The sequence below is a fragment of the Cyprinodon tularosa genome, unplaced genomic scaffold (genome assembly GCF_016077235.1).
Source record: "Cyprinodon tularosa strain WSP-4 unplaced genomic scaffold, ASM1607723v1 ctg1273, whole genome shotgun sequence".
Lineage (NCBI taxonomy): Eukaryota > Metazoa > Chordata > Actinopteri > Cyprinodontiformes > Cyprinodontidae > Cyprinodon > Cyprinodon tularosa.
The window spans coordinates 23,680-43,551 of record NW_024038085.1 but is presented as its reverse complement, the minus strand read 5'-3'; the positions used below and the strand labels follow the sequence as shown (position 1 = coordinate 43,551).

At 37.3% G+C, this 19,872-nt stretch overlaps 1 protein-coding gene across 1 annotated transcript; it reads right to left on the bottom strand.

Moving 5' to 3' along the window:
- Positions 1-13,970: 13,970 nt before the first annotated feature.
- On the bottom strand, positions 13,971-19,844 carry LOC119777804 (toll-like receptor 13). Its single transcript, XM_038276794.1, has 3 exons — positions 17,364-19,844; positions 15,956-16,073; positions 13,971-14,444 (listed from the first exon to the last, which is right to left on the bottom strand). Exons 1-3 carry the CDS (start codon positions 19,825-19,827, stop codon positions 14,204-14,206), a joined length of 2,823 nt encoding a protein of 940 aa, XP_038132722.1. The 5' UTR covers positions 19,828-19,844; the 3' UTR covers positions 13,971-14,203.
- Positions 19,845-19,872: the final 28 nt, after the last annotated feature.

The window sequence follows — 19,872 nt, the reverse complement described above, 5'->3', positions numbered from 1 at the left end:
ACTGGACTCTAGAGCAGTGGAGACGCGTTCTCTGGAGTGACGAATCGCGCTTCTCCATCTGGCAATCTGATGGACGGGTCTGGGTTTGGCGGTTGCCAGGAGAACGGTACTTGTCTGACTGCATTGTGCCAAGTGTAAAGTTTGGTGGAGGGGGGATTATGGTGTGAGGTTGTTTTTCAGGAGCTGGGCTTGGCCCCTTAGTTCCAGTGAAAGGAACTCTGAATGCTTCAGCATACCAAGACATTTTGGACAATTCCATGCTCCCAACTTTGTGGGAACAGTTTGGAGCTGGCCCCTTCCTCTTCCAACATGACTGTGCACCAGTGCACAAAGCAAGGTCCATAAAGACATGGATGACAGAGTCTGGTGTGGATGAACTTGACTGGCCTGCACAGAGTCCTGACCTCAACCCGATAGAACACCTTTGGGATGAATTAGAGCGGAGACTGAGAGCCAGGCCTTCTCGTCCAACATCAGTGTGCGACCTCACAAATGCGCTTCTGGAAGAATGGTCAAAAATTCCCATAAACACACTCCTAAACCTTGTGGACAGCCTTCCCAGAAGAGTTGAAGCTGTTCTAGCTGCAAAGGGTGGACCGACGTCATATTGAACCCTATGGATTAGGAACGGGATGTCACTTAAGCTCATATGTGAGTCAAGGCAGGTGAGCAAATACTTTTGGCAATATAGTGTATATATATATGGCTACGGATACCAATTCCGAAGCGGAACAATCATCAGTCACCTCCTCTACATGGATGACATCAAGCTGTATGCCAGGAGTGAGCGAGACATCGACTCACTGATCCACACTACCATGATCTACAGCAACGACATTGGGATGTCATTCGGACTGGAAAAGTGCGGTCCCATGGTCTCAAAGAGAGGGAAGATGATCAGAACCGAGGGGGTTGAACTACCAGAAGGCCACATTACAGATGTGCAGGACAGCTACAAATACCTTGGGGTGCCACAGGCTAACGGAAACCACGAGGAGATGGCAAGAAAGACTGCCACAGCTAAATACCTACAAAGAGTAAGGCAGGTCCTGAAAAGTCAGCTGAATGGGAAAAACAAGATCCAAGCCATCAACACATATGCCCTACCAGTCATCAGATACCCCGCTGGTATAATAAACTGGCCAAAGGAGGAGATAGAGGCCACTGACATCAAGACAAGAAAGCTCCTCACAATGCATGGAGGGTTCCACCCCAAATCCAGCACCCTGAGACTGTATACCAAGCGTAGCGAGGGAGGCCGAGGGCTAGTGAGTGTCAAGACCACTGTCCAGGATGAAACAACTAAGACCCAGGAGTATATCAGAAAGATGGCCCCCAAAGACAAATGGCTTGGTGAATACCTCAGGCAGGAGAAAACCGAAAGCGAGGACAAGAAAGAGGAAGGAGAACCATCATGGAGGGACAAGCCACTGCACGGCATATACCACAGACAAATAGAAGAAGTGGCTGATATCAAAAAATCCTACCAGTGGCTGGAAAAGGCTGGACTGAAGGACAGCACAGAGGCACTAATCATGGCAGCACAAGAACAGGCACTCAGTACAAGATCAATAGAGGCCAGGGTCTACCACACCAGGTAGGACCCCCGATGCAGACTGTGCAAAGATGCCTCTGAAACAATACAGCACATAACAGCAGGGTGTAAAATGCAGGCAGGAAGTGCATACATGGAACGCCACAACCAGGTAGCTGTCATAGTATACAGGAACATCTGCAATGAGTATGGGCTGGAAGTCCCAAGGTCAAAATGGAAGACACCTCCTAAGGTAGTTGAGAATGACCGAGCTAAGATCCTATGGGACTTCAAGATCCAGACTGACAAACAGGTGATGGCTAACCAACCAGACATATATATATATATATATATATATATATATATATATATATATATATATATATATATATATATATATACATATATATATATATATATATATATATATATATATATATATATATACATATATATATATATATATATATATATATATATACTGCCTGATCAGCCCATTTTGACACAAGAGGGAACATTTACATACATTTACTTAAACAACACAACAACAAAAGGGCAAACTAATCTATATAATACAAAATCAATTTAAAGCTACAGTGTGTAATAATTACAGAGGTATACAGTCAGAAATGTAATATATTATACATAACTATGTTATTTTATCATCATCTACGAGCTCAGCCTCTTAACCTTAATATTTGCGTTGCCTTAGAATTCGTTATTTATAATTACATAGGAGCGGGTCTCGCAGCCATGGAGGCAGACATCTTTGCGCTACGGCAGCGCAGAGCCAACAAACTAGTGATTGCGAGATCGCCAAAACGTCACAACGATGTAGAAAAAATAACGGGTATATTTATTATCTTAAGTCTACATGAAATCTATACCCTACACAGACTAATGAAATACTATCTGTAAAATTATCTATGTAAACAAACCTCATCACTTGAGAAGGTAGGTGATGCGGACGTGGTGGAAGACATTTTGTCCCGTAACGCTCGCCGTACTGGTGGGGGGGAGAAGCGGTGGGGGGGGAGATGTTCATGTTGCTGCAGTCTGACCGCTAGATGTCGCTAAAAGTTACACACTGTAGCTTTAAGTTATTAAACTATTTAACTTTAATTACAACAAAAACCTAACAAAATAGAAAAACTTAAACTTTCCCACACCTCTTCTAAAAATAAGTGGAAAAGTACAATTAAGTCTCAGTGCCACTGAGATTATTTACAGCTGGGACTTCTGCCTCACTGGCCCAGCCAAGCCCACATGGGCTAAAGGTTAGGGTTAGGATTGAGCTAGGGCTAAAAACGACTAGATTTAAATCCAAAGCCGAAAAAGTTAGCTCCCAGAAGTAGCGTAGGATCCCATTTCCGGTGCAGATCAGGGACAGATGAATACTGTACTATTTATTATCCTTTTAAATAATATCCTGAGCTAAAGAGGTAGGTGATCTTTACCTTAACTATTATCTCAGGAACAATCACAAAAAGTTAAGAATTAATTATCTAAAAGATTATTGAATTTTGATTTTGCAAAATATTTTATGTCATGTCATGTCTGTTTGTGAAAGGCAGCGTGCTTTTGGAAAGAAGGATGCGGAGATGGAAACAAGGCAGGTGAGAGAGCTATTATTGTTGTTGCATAACAGCACAAAGCAATTCACCAAACAATTTTAGGAAACTGAGGTTACTTCAGGTAAAACAGTTACAAAAAATCATCAAATATGTTTTTGCATTTTTATTTTAAAAACATTTTTTGTGACCCCCAGATTCAATTGACAGGACAAGTTTGGCCAAAACATTTGCACTTCTTCTGCTTTAGACTAAGGTACCTAATTGCTTTTGTCTCAATTCCCTTTTTTAAGATAACAGACCAAGGGAACAATTAAATTTGGACAGATAGTGCCTTGAATTGCTTATTTGTATCTTATTCTGCAATACTATCACTTCACCTGACACACTATAAACCCAAAAACATGTACTTCAAAAACAACTTTCCTGACAAATTACTTGAATCAGTTCTACTGCCAGTTTGAGGAACATTAGGTCACTATTCCCTTAGACTCCTCCACTCAGCCCCATTTTCTCCCCTCTCTACATACCTCTTTACATTTGATCACTGCTGCACTTTATGGAATGGAAGTATTCATTAACTGTCTGAAAATCTGTACTAAACAAAAGTTTGTTTTGTTTACAGTCTGTGTATACAAAATGAAAATAAAAGTTGTCGAAGTAGTCTAAATCTGATGTTCTTTCCCCTCTGCTCTTCTTTCTGTACACCAACAGCCCCACCTCCTATCAATGGTCCATAAAGTTAAGGAAGTTTGCAGACTACCCTCATTGGGTTCATCTCTAGGAGGGGAGTTGGGTTTGCTCAACGGGGGGAGATTTATCATTTGGTCGCCTGGTGCAGCCAAACCTTATCATCAAAGCAAATTTCTTGCACAGGTAAAACAAGTCTTAGCAATTAAACCATACCTGATTCTAAAGAAGATTTCCGTTCCATAAGAATGGGCTGCTCAGCAAGAAGGTTTCGATTCGTGGCCAGGGACCTTTCTGCATGGAGTTTGCATTTTCTCCCTGAGCATGCATGGGTTCTCTCCGGGTACTCTGGCTTCCTCCCATGAAAAATGTGAACAATCCTTCTTGCTTTCTGCTGTGATACAACCCTAGCTCCATAGCTACTCACCCACAGCAAAGCCTAAGCGCACTGATAACAGGCAATAAACAGCTTTGGTATAATCGGAGGTGGAGACTGAACCTCAATTATATGCTTTTTATTGATTCAGCAGTACAAATGTAGTACACTGGCAATTTTGAATTTGATGAATGATACACAAGCAGCAGAGATGGGAATTAACGAAGTACAAATACTTCGTTACTGTACTCAAGTAGATTTTTCTGATATTTTTACTTTACTTTACTACTTATTTTTATGGCGACTTTTTACTTCTACTCCTTACATTTTTACACAAATATCTGTACTTTCTACTCCTTACATTTAAAAAAATTGGCACGTTACTTTAGTTTTGAATCATTTCAATGGAGTTACCGTTATTATTTTTCACGTAATCAATACCAAATTCAATCTAATTGGATGGGAATCTACGTTGCATTTGATGCACCACTACAAGATGAATCGACAGATTCGGCGGTATTCATTCGCGGCAAATCATTGCAGCTTGGTGGCGGTGGCGTTAGCATAGTAGTATGGACGATGAGATGATTGAAAATGAACACAACCGAGATCTAGTCCTATTGGCAGACATCCATTTAAAATGTAGGCAACGGCATGAAAAAAGTGGTTTCTACTTTTACTTTTATACTTTAAGTAAATTTACAAGCCTGTACTTTGTTACTTTTACTTGAGTAAAGAAGTTTAATCAGTACTTCCACTTTTATCAGAGTATTTTTTAACACAAGTATCTGTACTTTTACTGAAGTACGAAAAGTGAGTACTTTTGCCATCTCTGACAAGCAGTAGTGACAGTGCTAAGATATCCCTTCTTGCTATGATCGGTTGTTTTCAACCAGGGGCCTTCTATTTTTGCAAAAGGCAGTGGGACAACTGGGAGTAGACAGCAGGGCTTGACCGTCTTTCATTCTACTGTGAGGACATAGTGACAGTTTTAACAAATAAATAAGCTCTTTTTTATGTTGGCTGCTGTACCTTTTGAGTAGCCATATATAAAAATAATACACCTCTTAGCACCTAAGACAAAGTTTAGCCATAAACAGGGTATTTATTATGCTTTGTGCTTAAGGATTCTTCAAGTTATCGGGGGACTGATTTGACTACACCATGATAAAATAGTTTGAGTCTGTTAGGTTTTCTTTTTAAAATCCTGAACCATTTTCCATATGGAAGTGGAAAATGTTTGTCTAGGTTAAATGGAGTTTGCTGTAAAATAGCAGCCCTTCTTCAGGAGGTTGCAGATGTAAATATCTCTAAAATATATATGTCCCTTTCAGACTGTCACTGACAGTGTGTACACAGCTGGTGAGGATTGTGAAAATACTTTAATGTCTATCCTGGCCCTTTCCCACCTGATGTGAAATTGTTGTCTTCCAGTTGTGAGCAACAGACACTTAGAAACATGTGGAAATCTTATCCTCCTACTTTAACATAGAGTCATTGGAATCCTTAACAAAATCTTTTTTGTATTAGATCTTCAATGTTTCCTGTATTTACTGATTGTTTATATTTTTAAACTTATTAATGTCACACATATTAACGTGAAAAATTCCCCAAAATTACAGGAGTACAGATAAAGTGCAAAATATTAAGATACATGGGTGGTTTACAGTTTACAATTGAAATTGTGAGCTCCCTCTTGTGGAAGAAAAACTGTATTGAATATTTTTCCTAATAAAACAGTATAGGCCTACTACACTAAATCAGATTATATATGACTGTTAATAATTAGTACATCATCTCTCAGCAAGTCCATGAACACACTATTTGTGTTCTGATCATGTTTGAGTAAAAGCAAAGAGGTGGCATGTGACTGCAATCAGGGCAAACCTAAAATTATCCCAAACATGCTCACTGGAAGCTGCAGCTGCATTGACAGACAGCTGTATTATTACTGGGCGATAATTGTGACTGTTTATTGGAGGCATCAGAACAGCATCTGTAACGAGAGCACAGACAAATCACAGCTCAGAGTCTGCATGTGCTCTAATTATCACCTCTTTCGGTGTTTTCATGTGTGAATAAAAATTAAAGCATCCTTGGATCTGATGATGTAAAATGCAAATCCCGATAGAGAATTTATTAGTTCCTCTTAGGTTTAAAACACAACAGTATATTGTGATTATTGTAATTTACACACCCTAAATAATGCTCTGTGCTACCAAGCCCAAAGTGTTTTTAAAGTTAGAGGTAATTAAAAGTATAAACTAGTGCGGTACGAAGTACAATTTTCATATCCTAAAAAATATTGTTTTGTCCAAGTCTGTATTTATAATAATCTTGATGAACACTACATTCTGTGTTGCTTTGATAAACACTTGTTCTACGCTAAAGACATAAAATCTGAGATTTATGAAAGGCAAGGAGTTTTTAGCAAATAAAGAATCTGATTTAAAAAAATAAGAGGTCAGTAGAACGTCTTTTGTTCAGGCCACTAAACTTAACACAATCCAAGCCTTATCCACTATCTATCCCTGAAAAAATGTGATTTATAAACAGGTCTGACTTGATCTGAAGGATCAGTTTCTCATGATGACTCCACTACTGGAATGGACTCTAAGCAGTCAAAGCAGAGATGCCCAGACATCCTAATCCACACAAACACCTCCTCCAGCTACTCTGGGGGGACGCCAAGGCAAAACCAGGCCAGAGACATAGTCCCTCCAGCCTGTCCTGGGCCTTCCACAAGGCCTCCTCCCAATAGGACATGCCTGGAAAACCGACCAGGAGGCATCCGGAACAGATGCCAGAGCCACCTCAGTTGGCTCCTTTCCACGTAGAGCAGCAACGACTCTACTCCGAGCTCCTCTCGAGTAACTAAGCTCCTCACCCGCTCTCAAAGGGTACGCCCAGCCACCCTGCGTAGGAAACTCATTTCCGCCACTTTTGTTTGCGATCTTGTCCTTTTGGTCATTATCCAGATTTCATGACCATAGATGAGGGTGGGAACTTAGATCAATTGGTAAATCGAGAGCTTTGTCCCAGAACTCGACAAGACCCCAAGATACTTTAACTTCACTTGAGACAAGGACCTGAAGAGGGGAGTCCACCTTTCTCCTGTGGAGAACCGTGGCCTCAGACTTGGAGATGCTGATCCTCATCCGGCCGCTTAACACTCGGCTGCAAACCACCCTAGTGTACGCCAAAGGTCCTGGTTTAATGTGGCCAACAGGAGAACATAATCTGCAAACAGCAGAGATGATATCCTTAAAATGGCAGCCCTGGCTGAGACCAAAATGCACCAGAAACAGATCTGACTTACTTCTGGCAATGTTGGGATTATACATCGTTATAACTGACCTTTTTTTGAATAGAAAAGACGGGTGATTACAATCTCCTTTGTGGTTGATTTTGAGCCTACATGTGTCCTTTAAAAGGATTTATGAAGTCAGTTAATTTATTAGATTCTTTCCCATTGGTAAATGTTGACCAGGTTATAGAATAAAATAGAATATGATTTACTTTATTATATGTCATGTAGGTTGTTTGTTATAAAACAAATAATTCACAAAACAGTTATAAAAAAAGAGAACAGCTGAAAATAACCTTTTTTTTTCAGTTCTGTGTTTCTTATTTTCAGCCAGAACTTTCAAACTTTGAAGAATGCAGCTTCTTGGACTGAAACCAAACTGAAGAACTTCATGAACATTATGTGGATCTTATAATCACTATACTTTCTTAAACTGGGATACATCAGCAGCTTAGTCTCATCATAGAGTCCTTATCATCCAACTGGCTTTCCTAAAGGGCTTCTTGGCTGTTAAAATGAATAATGCACATTATGTCTTAAGCTTTAGAGGGAAAATCAAGCTCTCTGCAATTAATGAATCGATGATGCGAGCAGAGCCTGAAGTACCTCATATTTCTTACCTGGATGGCTTCTTCCCAAAGGCATGCTTTTGCCACCTGATAACCCTGATAATGGGTTATGCATCTAAGTTTATATTCAATCCCCACCAAGAGAGGGGCAAATATGTTGTTTATATAATAACTTTCTGACCGTCATATACAGTATTAATCGCTGAGCACTCGCCAATCTGGTTGTTTTAAAACAACAACAAAAAAAGTGCAAAATAAGCTTAGATAATGGTTAAACAGAGATAAATATTTCAGCATGGATTTTATGTTTAAGAACCCGAAGTTTATTTTAAAGAGTCTGTAATTAGATTAAATTAGTATTTAAATAATCTGCAGCAATTAAAATGTGTTCACACCAATTCACAATGTACTGTATATCTAAGGAGGTACATAAAACTATAATAGAAAAATAAAAAAAGGGCTAATTTCAGAGTTTGTAAAATTGTAAAACCACACAGGAACATTCCTTATTATGTGGGAATTCTTCATTGGTTACTTTATGTGTGCTTTAAGCTAGAAAATAAGACCCTGAGGTTGTTTTTACTATCCATTTCTTTTGTTATTTTACAGTTGACTGCTGCAGAAAAGTCAAGCAAAGTGTCTGACAGTAGAAAAAAAACAACTAATTAAAACAAAAACATATATATACATTAAAAAGCTCTTGCAATTTCTTTAATGGCTTCTAATTTTGTAGTTTGACCATTGCAGAAAATCGTATATCCAAAAAACGATGTTTCTATTGATATTTTATTGATTTATGAATGAGAAGAAATTGTCCAGCTAGTTAAAATAGAGTTGTTGTTTTTTGGTAATGAAGAGCAATCTTGCTGTTCTTGGTGGCTCCAATTAAAAGCAGATTTGTCATTATTAAATATATTTTTTTCACACCTGTTTGGCTGGACAATATGTGAGCGCAGCTACATGTAAAAATATAGTCACACTATAAAAGGAGAGAAATAATTAGATGCATCTAAAAAAAACAGGTTGTTATGTGATAGTTACAAAATCTATTAAAAATGTACATTATTATTAATAATAATATATACCATATAAATATGTTTTGTCCAACTGCAAATAATAAAAAAAAAACAGAGTAAATCTTTGGACCAAAGGAGGAAAGATCCAGCGTTTGCACACACAGCTTTAACTGATACAACTGGAAATCACAGGTTACTGCAAACATCATAGTGTCATGATGAGATCAGAGCTGAACCTTCAGAGCCACAGAAAGGCAGTTAATAAGTCAGTCTTTTATCACCTGAAGAACATTTCCAAGATTAAAGTACTACTTAAAAAAATCTTTTTTTTTTTCTTTTCTTCCCTGATTTAAATGTTACTTCTACATCATGGAGAGATGAAAAGCCCCTTCTCTTCCAAATGTGTTCCTATGTTGACTCTATTTTAACTTTTGCAGGGTACATAAAGCAGCAAAACAACTCCAAGTCTTTGATTCTATGTACTCTGTTGCCCTCTCCTGGCTGTTTTTTGTTTATGCAAGCTCTCAATCTATCCGTGCCTAAATCGTTTGAAAGTCATTTCTTGTAATTTTTATCATGATTAAACTGATGTAATGTAACATTCTCATGTAAATATAAATCTCAAGCTCATCAAATCCCTTTTTTTTCATTTTAACCTCTAATGCAAACATCATTGTAATCTATGGTAATACAACTATCCTGTAAAGAGGAAATCACTCACACCACATTTGTGGGGGTAAGGTGAACACATCGCATATAACATCTCATTGCTGCTTTTTATGCCTATTTCTGTGTCAAGAAGTTGTCAGTCAAAGGACAAGTAACCACTTTCAGTTCCTCTGTAAGTAAGACTGAACCATTCTTTGCAATAAGACTTAAAAAATGGAACCAACTGCAGCTGACTAGTTTATATTAATTACAGATGTTAAAATGAGGAGGATTTGTCCCCTTGGAAGAAAGGCTGTAGCGCCCCAGGGGCCTCCTCACCGGTTCTTTTCCTGGGAGCAAGTTATTTACTACTCTTAATTCAAACTGGGTAAAACCATATAAAAAGGACTATAAAACAGGAGTAAAAAATAACAAGTTTATTCCAGATCAGGTCGTTACAGGACAGAGAATAATGCTTAGAGCTTGCACAGCTGTGGGTTCAAAAATCATGTCCGCGAGCGTCCGGCAAAGTTTGGGCCCGGAACAAGATCATCTCTTCCTTCTTATAGCTCAAGAGTCTATGTGTTGCATCATGTTGATGTTTAGCTGTCCGTATCAGAAACTGAAACACCATCCATGTCTTGAACTTCATGCAGCTTGCTTCTATACTTCAGGGTTACATATAGCTATCCTCTATCAGACCGGCTCCAAGATGTGCCCATATCCTGTGTACTCTTAAAGACACGAAGGCTGTCCTGATTAGATGACCTCCGTACACACCGTGACATCCACAATGTGAAGGAAGGCCCTCTACTCTGTCTAATCTGACTAACAAAATAACAATGCACATGATGTATAAATGATAAACCTAACACAGATTTGCATTTCTTCTTTGGTTCGATATTGTGGATAATTCGTGTAACTGTTTTTTTTCTGGTTTGGCATTGTTTATTTTTCAAACTATTTGTATTAGCTTCTATTAATTGATTAATTCATTTATTCTCAGGTTACATTAGAGCTTAGTTTATGTGTCAGATTAGATATGCAGATATGCAAAAGTTCTCCAGCTTGAGCCATCCATACCCCCTTTGTTTATGCAGGGCCATTGGAGAAGTTTGGGTTTTATTTCCACCAATCATTGGGCTTAACTGCTGGGTAAACCCTGGACAGGATATCGGCACATCACAGGAAACTGGGGTAAAACTGTGCATATTCTTACACTTAATGGTAAGTTAGAGAGTAGCAGCACAACAAAAATAAGCTTCAGACTCAGGTTTTAAAATAGCAGATGCTCACTTCACACCTAAGTATTCTCAGCTACGTCCTTTGTTAAGTTTTCTAACCAGTCTCTGTCTTACCGGGGTTTATGAGGAACTAAGAAGCACAAAACAACAGTCAAACCTTTTAGTTCCTTTGTTAATAATGGTGTTGGTCCCCTGCCACCCCCTCCCCCGACACACCAACACACACACACACACACACACACACACACACACACACACACACACACACACACACACACACACACACACACACACACACACACACACACACACACACACACAAAAAGATAAACTATTCAGAGATCACATCAGATATAACCTTGAACCTCATGATATAAACTTGTGTTATAGTTCAAAGCATGATCAGTACAGGAAATAAATAATGTTGGGATCCTCAGGCTTGCCCACCAGAGGGCGCCGAGGATCCTCTTCTGTTCTGTGTATTTTTCCCCTAGGGCTGGAATCTTCCTGCACACCTGTTGCTTATCCTCTCATCAGAAGACTGCTCCTTTATAAGCTCCTGCCTGACCTTGCTTCCACGCCGCAGTGTTGATCTTAGTTGGTTAGCTTCCTGAGCCTTCTGTTACAGATTGAATCTTGGTTGTCTCTAGTGTGAGATCTGATTCTAATCTCTCCTTTGTCTGTGCCTCACAGGAAACCTGTCTCTGGTCTGAAGCTCAGTAGGAGCTGCCTCACTGGAAACCTGTCTCTGGTCTGAAGCTCAGGAAGAGCTGCCTCACTGGAACCCTGTCTCTGGTCTGAAGCTCTGGGAGAGCTGCATCACAGGAAACCAGTCTCAAGCCTGAAGCTCTAGGAGAGCTTAACCTGCTAATATGCCCTGGTGAGCCAACCCAAAGATTCCTACGTGGATGTAACCTGATGACTTCCATGTGGAGTTTCCCTGGAGGTTCCTATGTGGAATCAGCTTCAAGAATCCAATGAGGATTTTATCCCCTGTTGTTCTCTGCTGTGAGCTGGAAGCTCAGATCAAAGCCAGCCATGCTAAGCATGAAGCTAGATGCTTAGCCTATTCAATTCAATTCAATTCAATTCAGTTTATTTATATAGCGCCAAATTCACAACACATGTCATCTCAAGGCACTTTACAGTTCAACCAGATCATACAGTTATTCATGAACTCTGCTAACCTACAACCTCCCGTACCAGTCTTATCTCCAGTTAACCTGCTCCCCTGTCTGAACCAGTTCCCGTATCACTTTCATGTTTGTGCTTTAATAAACTCGTTTGGACTTTTACCCAGTTTCCCGTGTGTGTGTTCTGCATTTTGGGCTTTACTCTAGAACCCATCATGACAAATAAAGCATTTTCCTTTACTTTATGGGAGCATGCAACCCATCACCTTAGGTTAGCATGTTAAAAAAAACAGAAGAACTCTAACATGTAAGCTACTACATATATGAAAGGATCTCAGATACAAATTGGCAAGTACAGCATAATACAGCCTAAAAAAATTAACAAACAAATAAAAGCATTGCATAAAAAACAACAAAAACAACACATTTCTACATATATTAAAACAAAGTCGGCATAAACCATTTGAGACATGCACTGCAATCAATGGTACAAAGTGACTGGATAAATCCCCATGTTTTAAACATGTAACTCAAGCTACAAAAATTTGAATGATCAACCTATATAACTGTTTTCTTTTTGCTAAATAGTCCAAATAATTCAAATGTATACTTAATAAACCAGTCACTATACTTACTGTATGTGCACTTTTACCACATAAACTTTAGCATACAACTAAGTTCTATCTCCTACTGTTAAATGGGATCAAACTTGCCAAAAAAATTAAACTGTCAAACCTGTAAGGTTACACCTAATATACACAAAAGGTGTATCTAATTAATCAGAATATCATAAAAAGGCAGATATGTTACTAATTCACTTATTCAAAGTCAAACATATGTTACATATATACAAAACACTATACACCATAATTAAAATATTTTTTATTGTGACAAGAGATGTTAAGCTGACACTATAAATGAATTGCTATTATATAATTTAGTAATATAGTACGATATATAATATAGTACTATAGTAATATAGTACGATTAAAACATGACCCTTCTTTTTGTTGTACACTTTTTGCACATAATAGAAAAAGACAACATTGGAGTGCAAATAAAAAAAATGTATGATCTTTTTTTTGGTAGATTAAACTTTTGTTATTGATGTTATATACATCAAAAAATGTACGCCTTATTGGGATGACATTAAGATAACAGTAAATCCAAATAACTAGTTAATTTACTATTTTACGTTTTACGTAATAAATGAATACCTACTGAAATATGTATAAGCATATCTCAATAAACATAATGCATACAGTATATCTAAATGTTTTATAATGAGATTTAATAAGCAATGATATAATAATTCGGTTTCATTTTAAAAAGCATATTCAATTATTTAAAGGCATATTTAACTATTTATCCACTCTATAATTATATGCATTTGTGCATTTATTTTTTATTGATTTATTAAATAAACAAATAGTATATTTATTAATCTAAAGCAACATTTTGAGCCAATAGAGGCGCTAGATCTGTAACCTTAACGTTTAGGACACGTGCAACAATTGAAAAATCTCCCTCTGGACCATTTTGAACCTGCAGATTGAGAAGAACAATGCCAAATTAACCCCCTAAGATCAAATCAGAAAAGCAAAATTATGTCTGATCAGGAAGTGTCAAATCTGTTTGTGTTTTTTTTTTTTGGTTTTTGTTGTTTTGCTTTAAAACAGTTTTATTGCATAGTTAGCTCTACTATTTATGTGCAGCCCAGACCGCCATAAAGCCCAGCTTTAGGTCACATGACTCCTTCAGCAAAGGACTCAACTCTCTCCAGTTAGATAGGCAAGTTAAAAAAAGGCCAGCATCGGTGGAGCACCAGCATGCCCCTAGTGCAGTATATTAAACTGAAAATTATTGAATAAATCTCAAATTAAACTAAAATGTAGGGCTAAAATAATATAAAGTGTTGCTTTTATATGACATTTAAAGGTTTTATTTGTTTTATACAAAGTTTAGCTCATGGTACATTTACATCTAATTATTTCATGATATGTTTATTTATTTAATGTTGTCCCTTCCAACCCTCCAAAGAACTGAAGTGCATATTGGTGCAAGCCCATGGTGATAACCTTATTAGATTATGCACTAGAAATTCCTTTGACTATTTCAGCATTGTCTTGGTCCATTCAACAGGTCTGTGTTCTCAGTCAGAGTGTCTCCTGTCTTCAGAGCTCTCTGGACATTTTGCCAAAAGACTCCCGGGTGTTGTGCAGCTTGAGGCCAGCTTAGGTAGGTGTGTTTCTTCACCAGCTTTCTAATGTGGTAACATGGAGACAGATACCGGGAAGGGATGTCCTCCAAAAATAACAGGATCAGCACATCTTTCTTCTCATCAAACAGACGATAGCTGAAGGTATTGAATTAAAGAGAAAAACAGTATTTATGACTTTTTTCCACAAAGCATGCTATGGTTTTAATGGTATGGTTGGATCTGTCCTGTGTGCTGCTGGGATATTGGGGTTTGAGGCAATGAAACATATCAGTGCCCTTTCAAAGCAGTCACTGGATATTTTTAGGTGTTCATAAGTTCACAACTAAACTAGCTGTAGTGCCTACAGGGTGATATGAGTTGGGAGCCTTGCCTCATAAAGCAGAGTGGAGATGTTGCGTTTAAGGAACCACTTCACTCCACTTTATGAGTGGCTGACAAAGAAGATTTTTATATGGGATTGCTCAGGTGGTTATCCCTATGCAAAATATATCTGTGCATAATTTTCTATGTTTAACTTGATTCATATCTATGTGGATAAACTTCATTGTTGTCTAAGTCATTTAAAACAAACCTTCCTTAATACCTTAAAAAACAATGTAAACATGCCATCTCTAAAAATATAAGGAATCTAAGAAATTACATACAATTTAATCAAGAACACTAACCTGAATCTTATGTGAAATTTAAGTAAGTACATTGTTTTATAACTGTATATTTTATGCTATATATATGAATGACATAAAATTTAAGAAAGAATATGTCTATGTGTCTATGTCCCCCTGAGACCCACCAATTCATATTTGTCCTCCGTATGGGACATGATGTTTAGAACTCTAATGCAAACTTGATTGCAATCCATGGTACACAACTTTGTGGGGTTTAAGCTAACAGAGCACATGCATTGTGATTTCAAAATGGTGGAAAGTACTGCATCCACGTTATTTGGCAGTAAGGGAGGTAAGTGATCAGTTATTTAAAGAAAACACACAGCTGTTGCAAATAATTAGGTTTCAGATTTAATTTAAAATCTATAGTTTGAGTTGGTAAAATTTCAGAAATATGTGATTTATTTAAACAAGCTAAATCTTAGCTTGTCAAAATAAAAGTTTTATCTAATGTCATTTGTAGGGGACAGCTACAGTAGTGATTATTTTTCTTCAGAAGACTGAGACATAAAACTTTTTTAATTTTGGTAGGGGGTTCAAACATACAGATAAAAAGAAAGGCCGATTAGTATAGTAGAAAGGTGAAACCAGATGGAACAATAAAACAGCTTTTAAGGAGCAAAACTCCAGGAACAAAGTAGGGCGTATCACCAGCAAATAATAAATGGAAAGGAATGTATAAGCTGTATATTTCATATATTATGTAATTGTTGACCTTATGTTTACTGTACATAATAATTCTATCATTTCTTTTACTTTGTCATTAGTAATTCTTGTGCAATTCAAAAGTTTTCTTGAAAATGTATGGAAACATAGAATTTATAGATGGGCAGCATGCCGCAGTCCCGATTATATTTCAGAACAGTTCTCAAACAAAAGCTGGATTACATCTTTAAAGCTTGATGTATTTCTAATACTTTGAGCTTCATTTTTATTCTTTTAAGTTAAAAAAAATCCTATATTTAAGCACAGGGCCCCCACCTTGCCATCTGAATCTCCCTGGAGCACCATTCACTCTGCAGGTAGTTGTGACTGATAACACAGATGGTCTTCCTGCTGCTATAAATGGCATCAGTGATGTTCTCAATGATGGGTTTACCTGTGAAACCAAAATATATTTTTTAAAGGGTTGTTTACTTAATACAAAGAAGCATACAGAATTAGTGTAGATGCTTATATTGCTTTTATATAATTTATTCTTTACATAGAATAAGAAAAATGAAAACCCTGTCACAAAAAATACAGAAATGGAAGGACTTTTTTTTCAAACAATAATAATCCATTCAAACATCACTATTAAACGTTTGCTATTTGCTATATAAAACTCCTTGCCTTTCACTATTAAACTGACTGCAGTAATAATGGAGGGCAGAAACGGCTCCCACTAGTGACCTTTGAATCTAAATAGTTATTCAAGAAAGAAGTTTTTAGGTTTTTTATATTTCCTGAAATGCAAATGCAAAGAATTCTGTAGATTTGTCAACCAAAAACAGTCTTCTATTGCAACAAATGCATTTCAGACTTTAACTCTTCCTTCACCTTTAATATTATCAGTGGTGGAAGAAGCACTAAACAGTAATACGTGAGTGGAAGTATTGATACTCATAGTCAAACCTTACTCAACTACAGGTAAAAGTTACTTGTTCAAACATCTACTCAAGTTAAAGTATTGAACCACTCACTTTTGAAAATACTTAAGGATTCAAAATTACAAATCGCATTTTCTATTATCAGTACATTTCTAATTTTCAGAGTAGTTTTAAAGAACCTCGTAACTTTTAGAAACCACCTGATGTATTGATGCATAGAACCATCTGCTACATATTCTACACCACCTGTAAAGAACTTCAGCATTAAAATACAGAAAAAAAGACAGCTATTTTGATTATTATTTTTGGAATAGAAGTGTAAGTTTGAATCTATTACCACAAAGAAACTCCAACTTTTCTTTGAGAACTCATCCTACTGAACAACTTGGCCATATGGCAACAACTAATGCCTTCAAATGTATAAACAACAAATAATATCTTCCCTGAGTTTCTCACATTTGTGGAACGTCATGCAAATCTCTAACAGTGGTGTCCAAATCCAGTCCTAGGGACTGCTATCTGCTATGTTGAAATTGCATTTCAAGAAAGAAAAAACCACAATAGTGGATTACAAAGCTAAGCTGAGGCAAAACGAATGAGAAACTGGCAGTTTCCTGAAAATAGTGGATTAGAAAGTAAAATAAAAAAACTCCAGTGAAGTAAAGATACACAAAAAAAGCACTTAAGTATAGTAATCAAGTAAATGTACTTTGCTACTTTCCACCACTGAATATTATCAAGTTTACTTATAAAGGTTTGACGATGCAGTGATAGCTTTGGATCATGAAGCCATAGTTTACCTGGTTGAAAGTCTCTGTGGTGCAGACAGAGTCTCCAGCCTTGCTCTCCCTCCAACACTGGAAGCATCTCTTTGTAAACCCAGTTCTCATCATGGACGTTATAGGATACAAATGCATCAAACCGACGCGGGACCCCTTTTTTTCCCCTTCTGCTGTCATAGAGATAGGCCAGGAAGAGATGGAAGGTGTAGGTAAGATGCCATCTCAGGAAGTTATAGATAAAGCACGTAAGAAGAGTAAGAACAACGAGACAAGAGCTAGAAATGAAACAGAAAAAGCTACCATCGTCCCTACATGAGTGGATATCAAATTCTAATAACAAACTTCCTTGTTTGTCTGAGGGAAAGGAACATTTATAACGATGAGCGTTTACTACCTGTGTTTGCTTGTTGTTCTTTACCCATTGGATAAAACCTGCATTTGAGCAGTCACAGGTGAATGGGTTTTTATCTAGATCCAAGTATGTTAGAGAGGGAAAATCCTTGAAAACTGTCTCGTTGATCCATGAAAGCTTGTTTTCAGTGAGTTTCAAATATTTAAGTGCTGATAGATTGGCCTGCATCAGAAAATCCAAAGAACTTATGTTGGAAGCGGAAAGATCAAGACTCTGCAGATTTGGAATTGGCAGAAAAAGTTCTGCATCCAAGTCTGAAAGATCTCCCTCTGTGAATGCTACACTCTTCAGATGGGGATTAAAATTAAATATGTCTGTACCTGAAACTTGAGAAGTACATTTTACAGCTGTAAAATTCTCCAAATATCTCATAGTCCAGAGTACTTCTTTCATGTCCAATGCTGAAAAAAAAACGTTGCAGATCATTGTGAGACTTTTCATAGATTCTAAGTAAATTATATCTCTTGAAGAAGTCGATTGAAGTCTGTTCAAAGATTCGTGGGGATTTAACCTTATTGTTAATTTTTCCAGGTGCTTGAGTTCAAATATGTCATGAGATATAGTAATATTCTCCACGTTATTTAATTTATCAAATTCTTTTTGTGTCAGCATCTCCCAAAAACATGTCGCTACATCAAGCTCTTTAAGGGACTGTAAATGAATAAAATCATACATCTTTAGAAATCCAATCTCATTGCGGTTTATCTTCAAGACTTCAAGATTAGGAAGAACTAGATCATTTTCAAATTTTGTCAGCAAATTAAAACTCAAATCTAAAATCTTTAGATTTTCCAGATTTTCCAATGCACACCCAACCACATAGCTAATGCGATTATTTTTCAGGTAAAGTTCTGTTAACAGACTCGTGTTCCAAAAATCATAACAGGTCAAATCTAGTATATAATTGTAATTTAGATTTAAGATCTTAAGGAAACTTAGATTTTTTATATCATCTGGAACTTTGATGAGCTGATTGCCACTCATGTTTAAAGATTGGAGCTGCTTCATTGATTGTAATGAACCCTGTGGCAGTTCACCTATGTCACTCTTTCTCATGTCAAGCTCGGTGAGCTGAGAGCAGAGTGATATTTGAACAGCCAAATTGTTAATATTGCTGTTAAACAAATCCAGCTTCCTCAGTGTTGGTATTTTGCAGACTGTAAATAATAGTCCTTCGTAAACCCGCATCTTCAGGGCATTTAGTCTCAGATGCCTTAACGAGTCAAGACTCTCCAAAATTTTTGTGATCCCTTCATCTGAAAGAATTGGCCTCTCAAGATATAAATGTGATATGTTCTTCAACAACTCTTTTTCAGGGATATCCCATTGGAGGTCTTTATAATATAAACACATAGTGAACTCGACCCTATGGAGATAAGGAAAAATTGGTTTAGTGAGGCTGAAAACCTTCAGGTAATCACCAGAAATATCCAATTCTTTGAGATTTGAGGGAAGACCAAGCTGCAGGTCCCTGGTATTGAAAGAAGAAAACCCACTGCATTTTAGTCCAAGAGTTCGGATTCGTGGTAACTGTAGGACTGGCTGAATATCAGTGATTTGTTGAAGCCTATTGTTTCCCATATCTAGGGTCTCTAAGTTAATAAGGGATTGGAAAGCTCTTGAATCAATAAACTGTATGCCATTATTGTTGAGAAGAAGCACAGTAAGGTTGAACAAACCCTGAAACATGTTGTTTATCAGATAATTAAGTTTGTTATTTCCCATGCGTAGAGTTTTAAGAAAAATTAAATCGATAAATGACCCTTGGTCCACATCTGTAATTTGATTTACTGTTAGATCCAGAGTTCTAAGCTTTGACATGCCAAGGAAATCGTCTTTGTTAATTTTTTGAACCCAGTTGTTGTTCAGTTTTAATGACACAACATCTTTAGGGATGTCTTTTGGGACTGTCTCGATTTTCCTCTTTGCGCAGTCCAGACAAATATCAGCGGAGGGATTCTCCTGATAAAGTACAGTGCAGTTTTTCAGAACATAAGGTAGCGAAGAGTTAAAGCAAGACAAAAGAAGGAGAAGAAGCAGAAAGATGTGTGAAGAGTCTGAGTTGGCCATGCTTAGTTTGATGTGGTTGATTGTCATTCAAGGATGATTACCTGC

Coding starts and splice junctions, on each gene's coding strand:
- LOC119777804 (XM_038276794.1), bottom strand. CDS start 19,827: ATGGCCAACTCAGACTCTTCACACATCTTTCTGCTTCTTCTCCTTCTT. Junction 16,074..17,363: donor CCACAGAGACTTTCAACCAG/GTAAACTATGGC, acceptor TTGGTTTCACAG/GTAAACCCATCATTGAGAAC. Junction 14,445..15,955: donor AGGGAGATTCAGATGGCAAG/GTGGGGGCCCTG, acceptor CAATACCTTCAG/CTATCGTCTGTTTGATGAGA.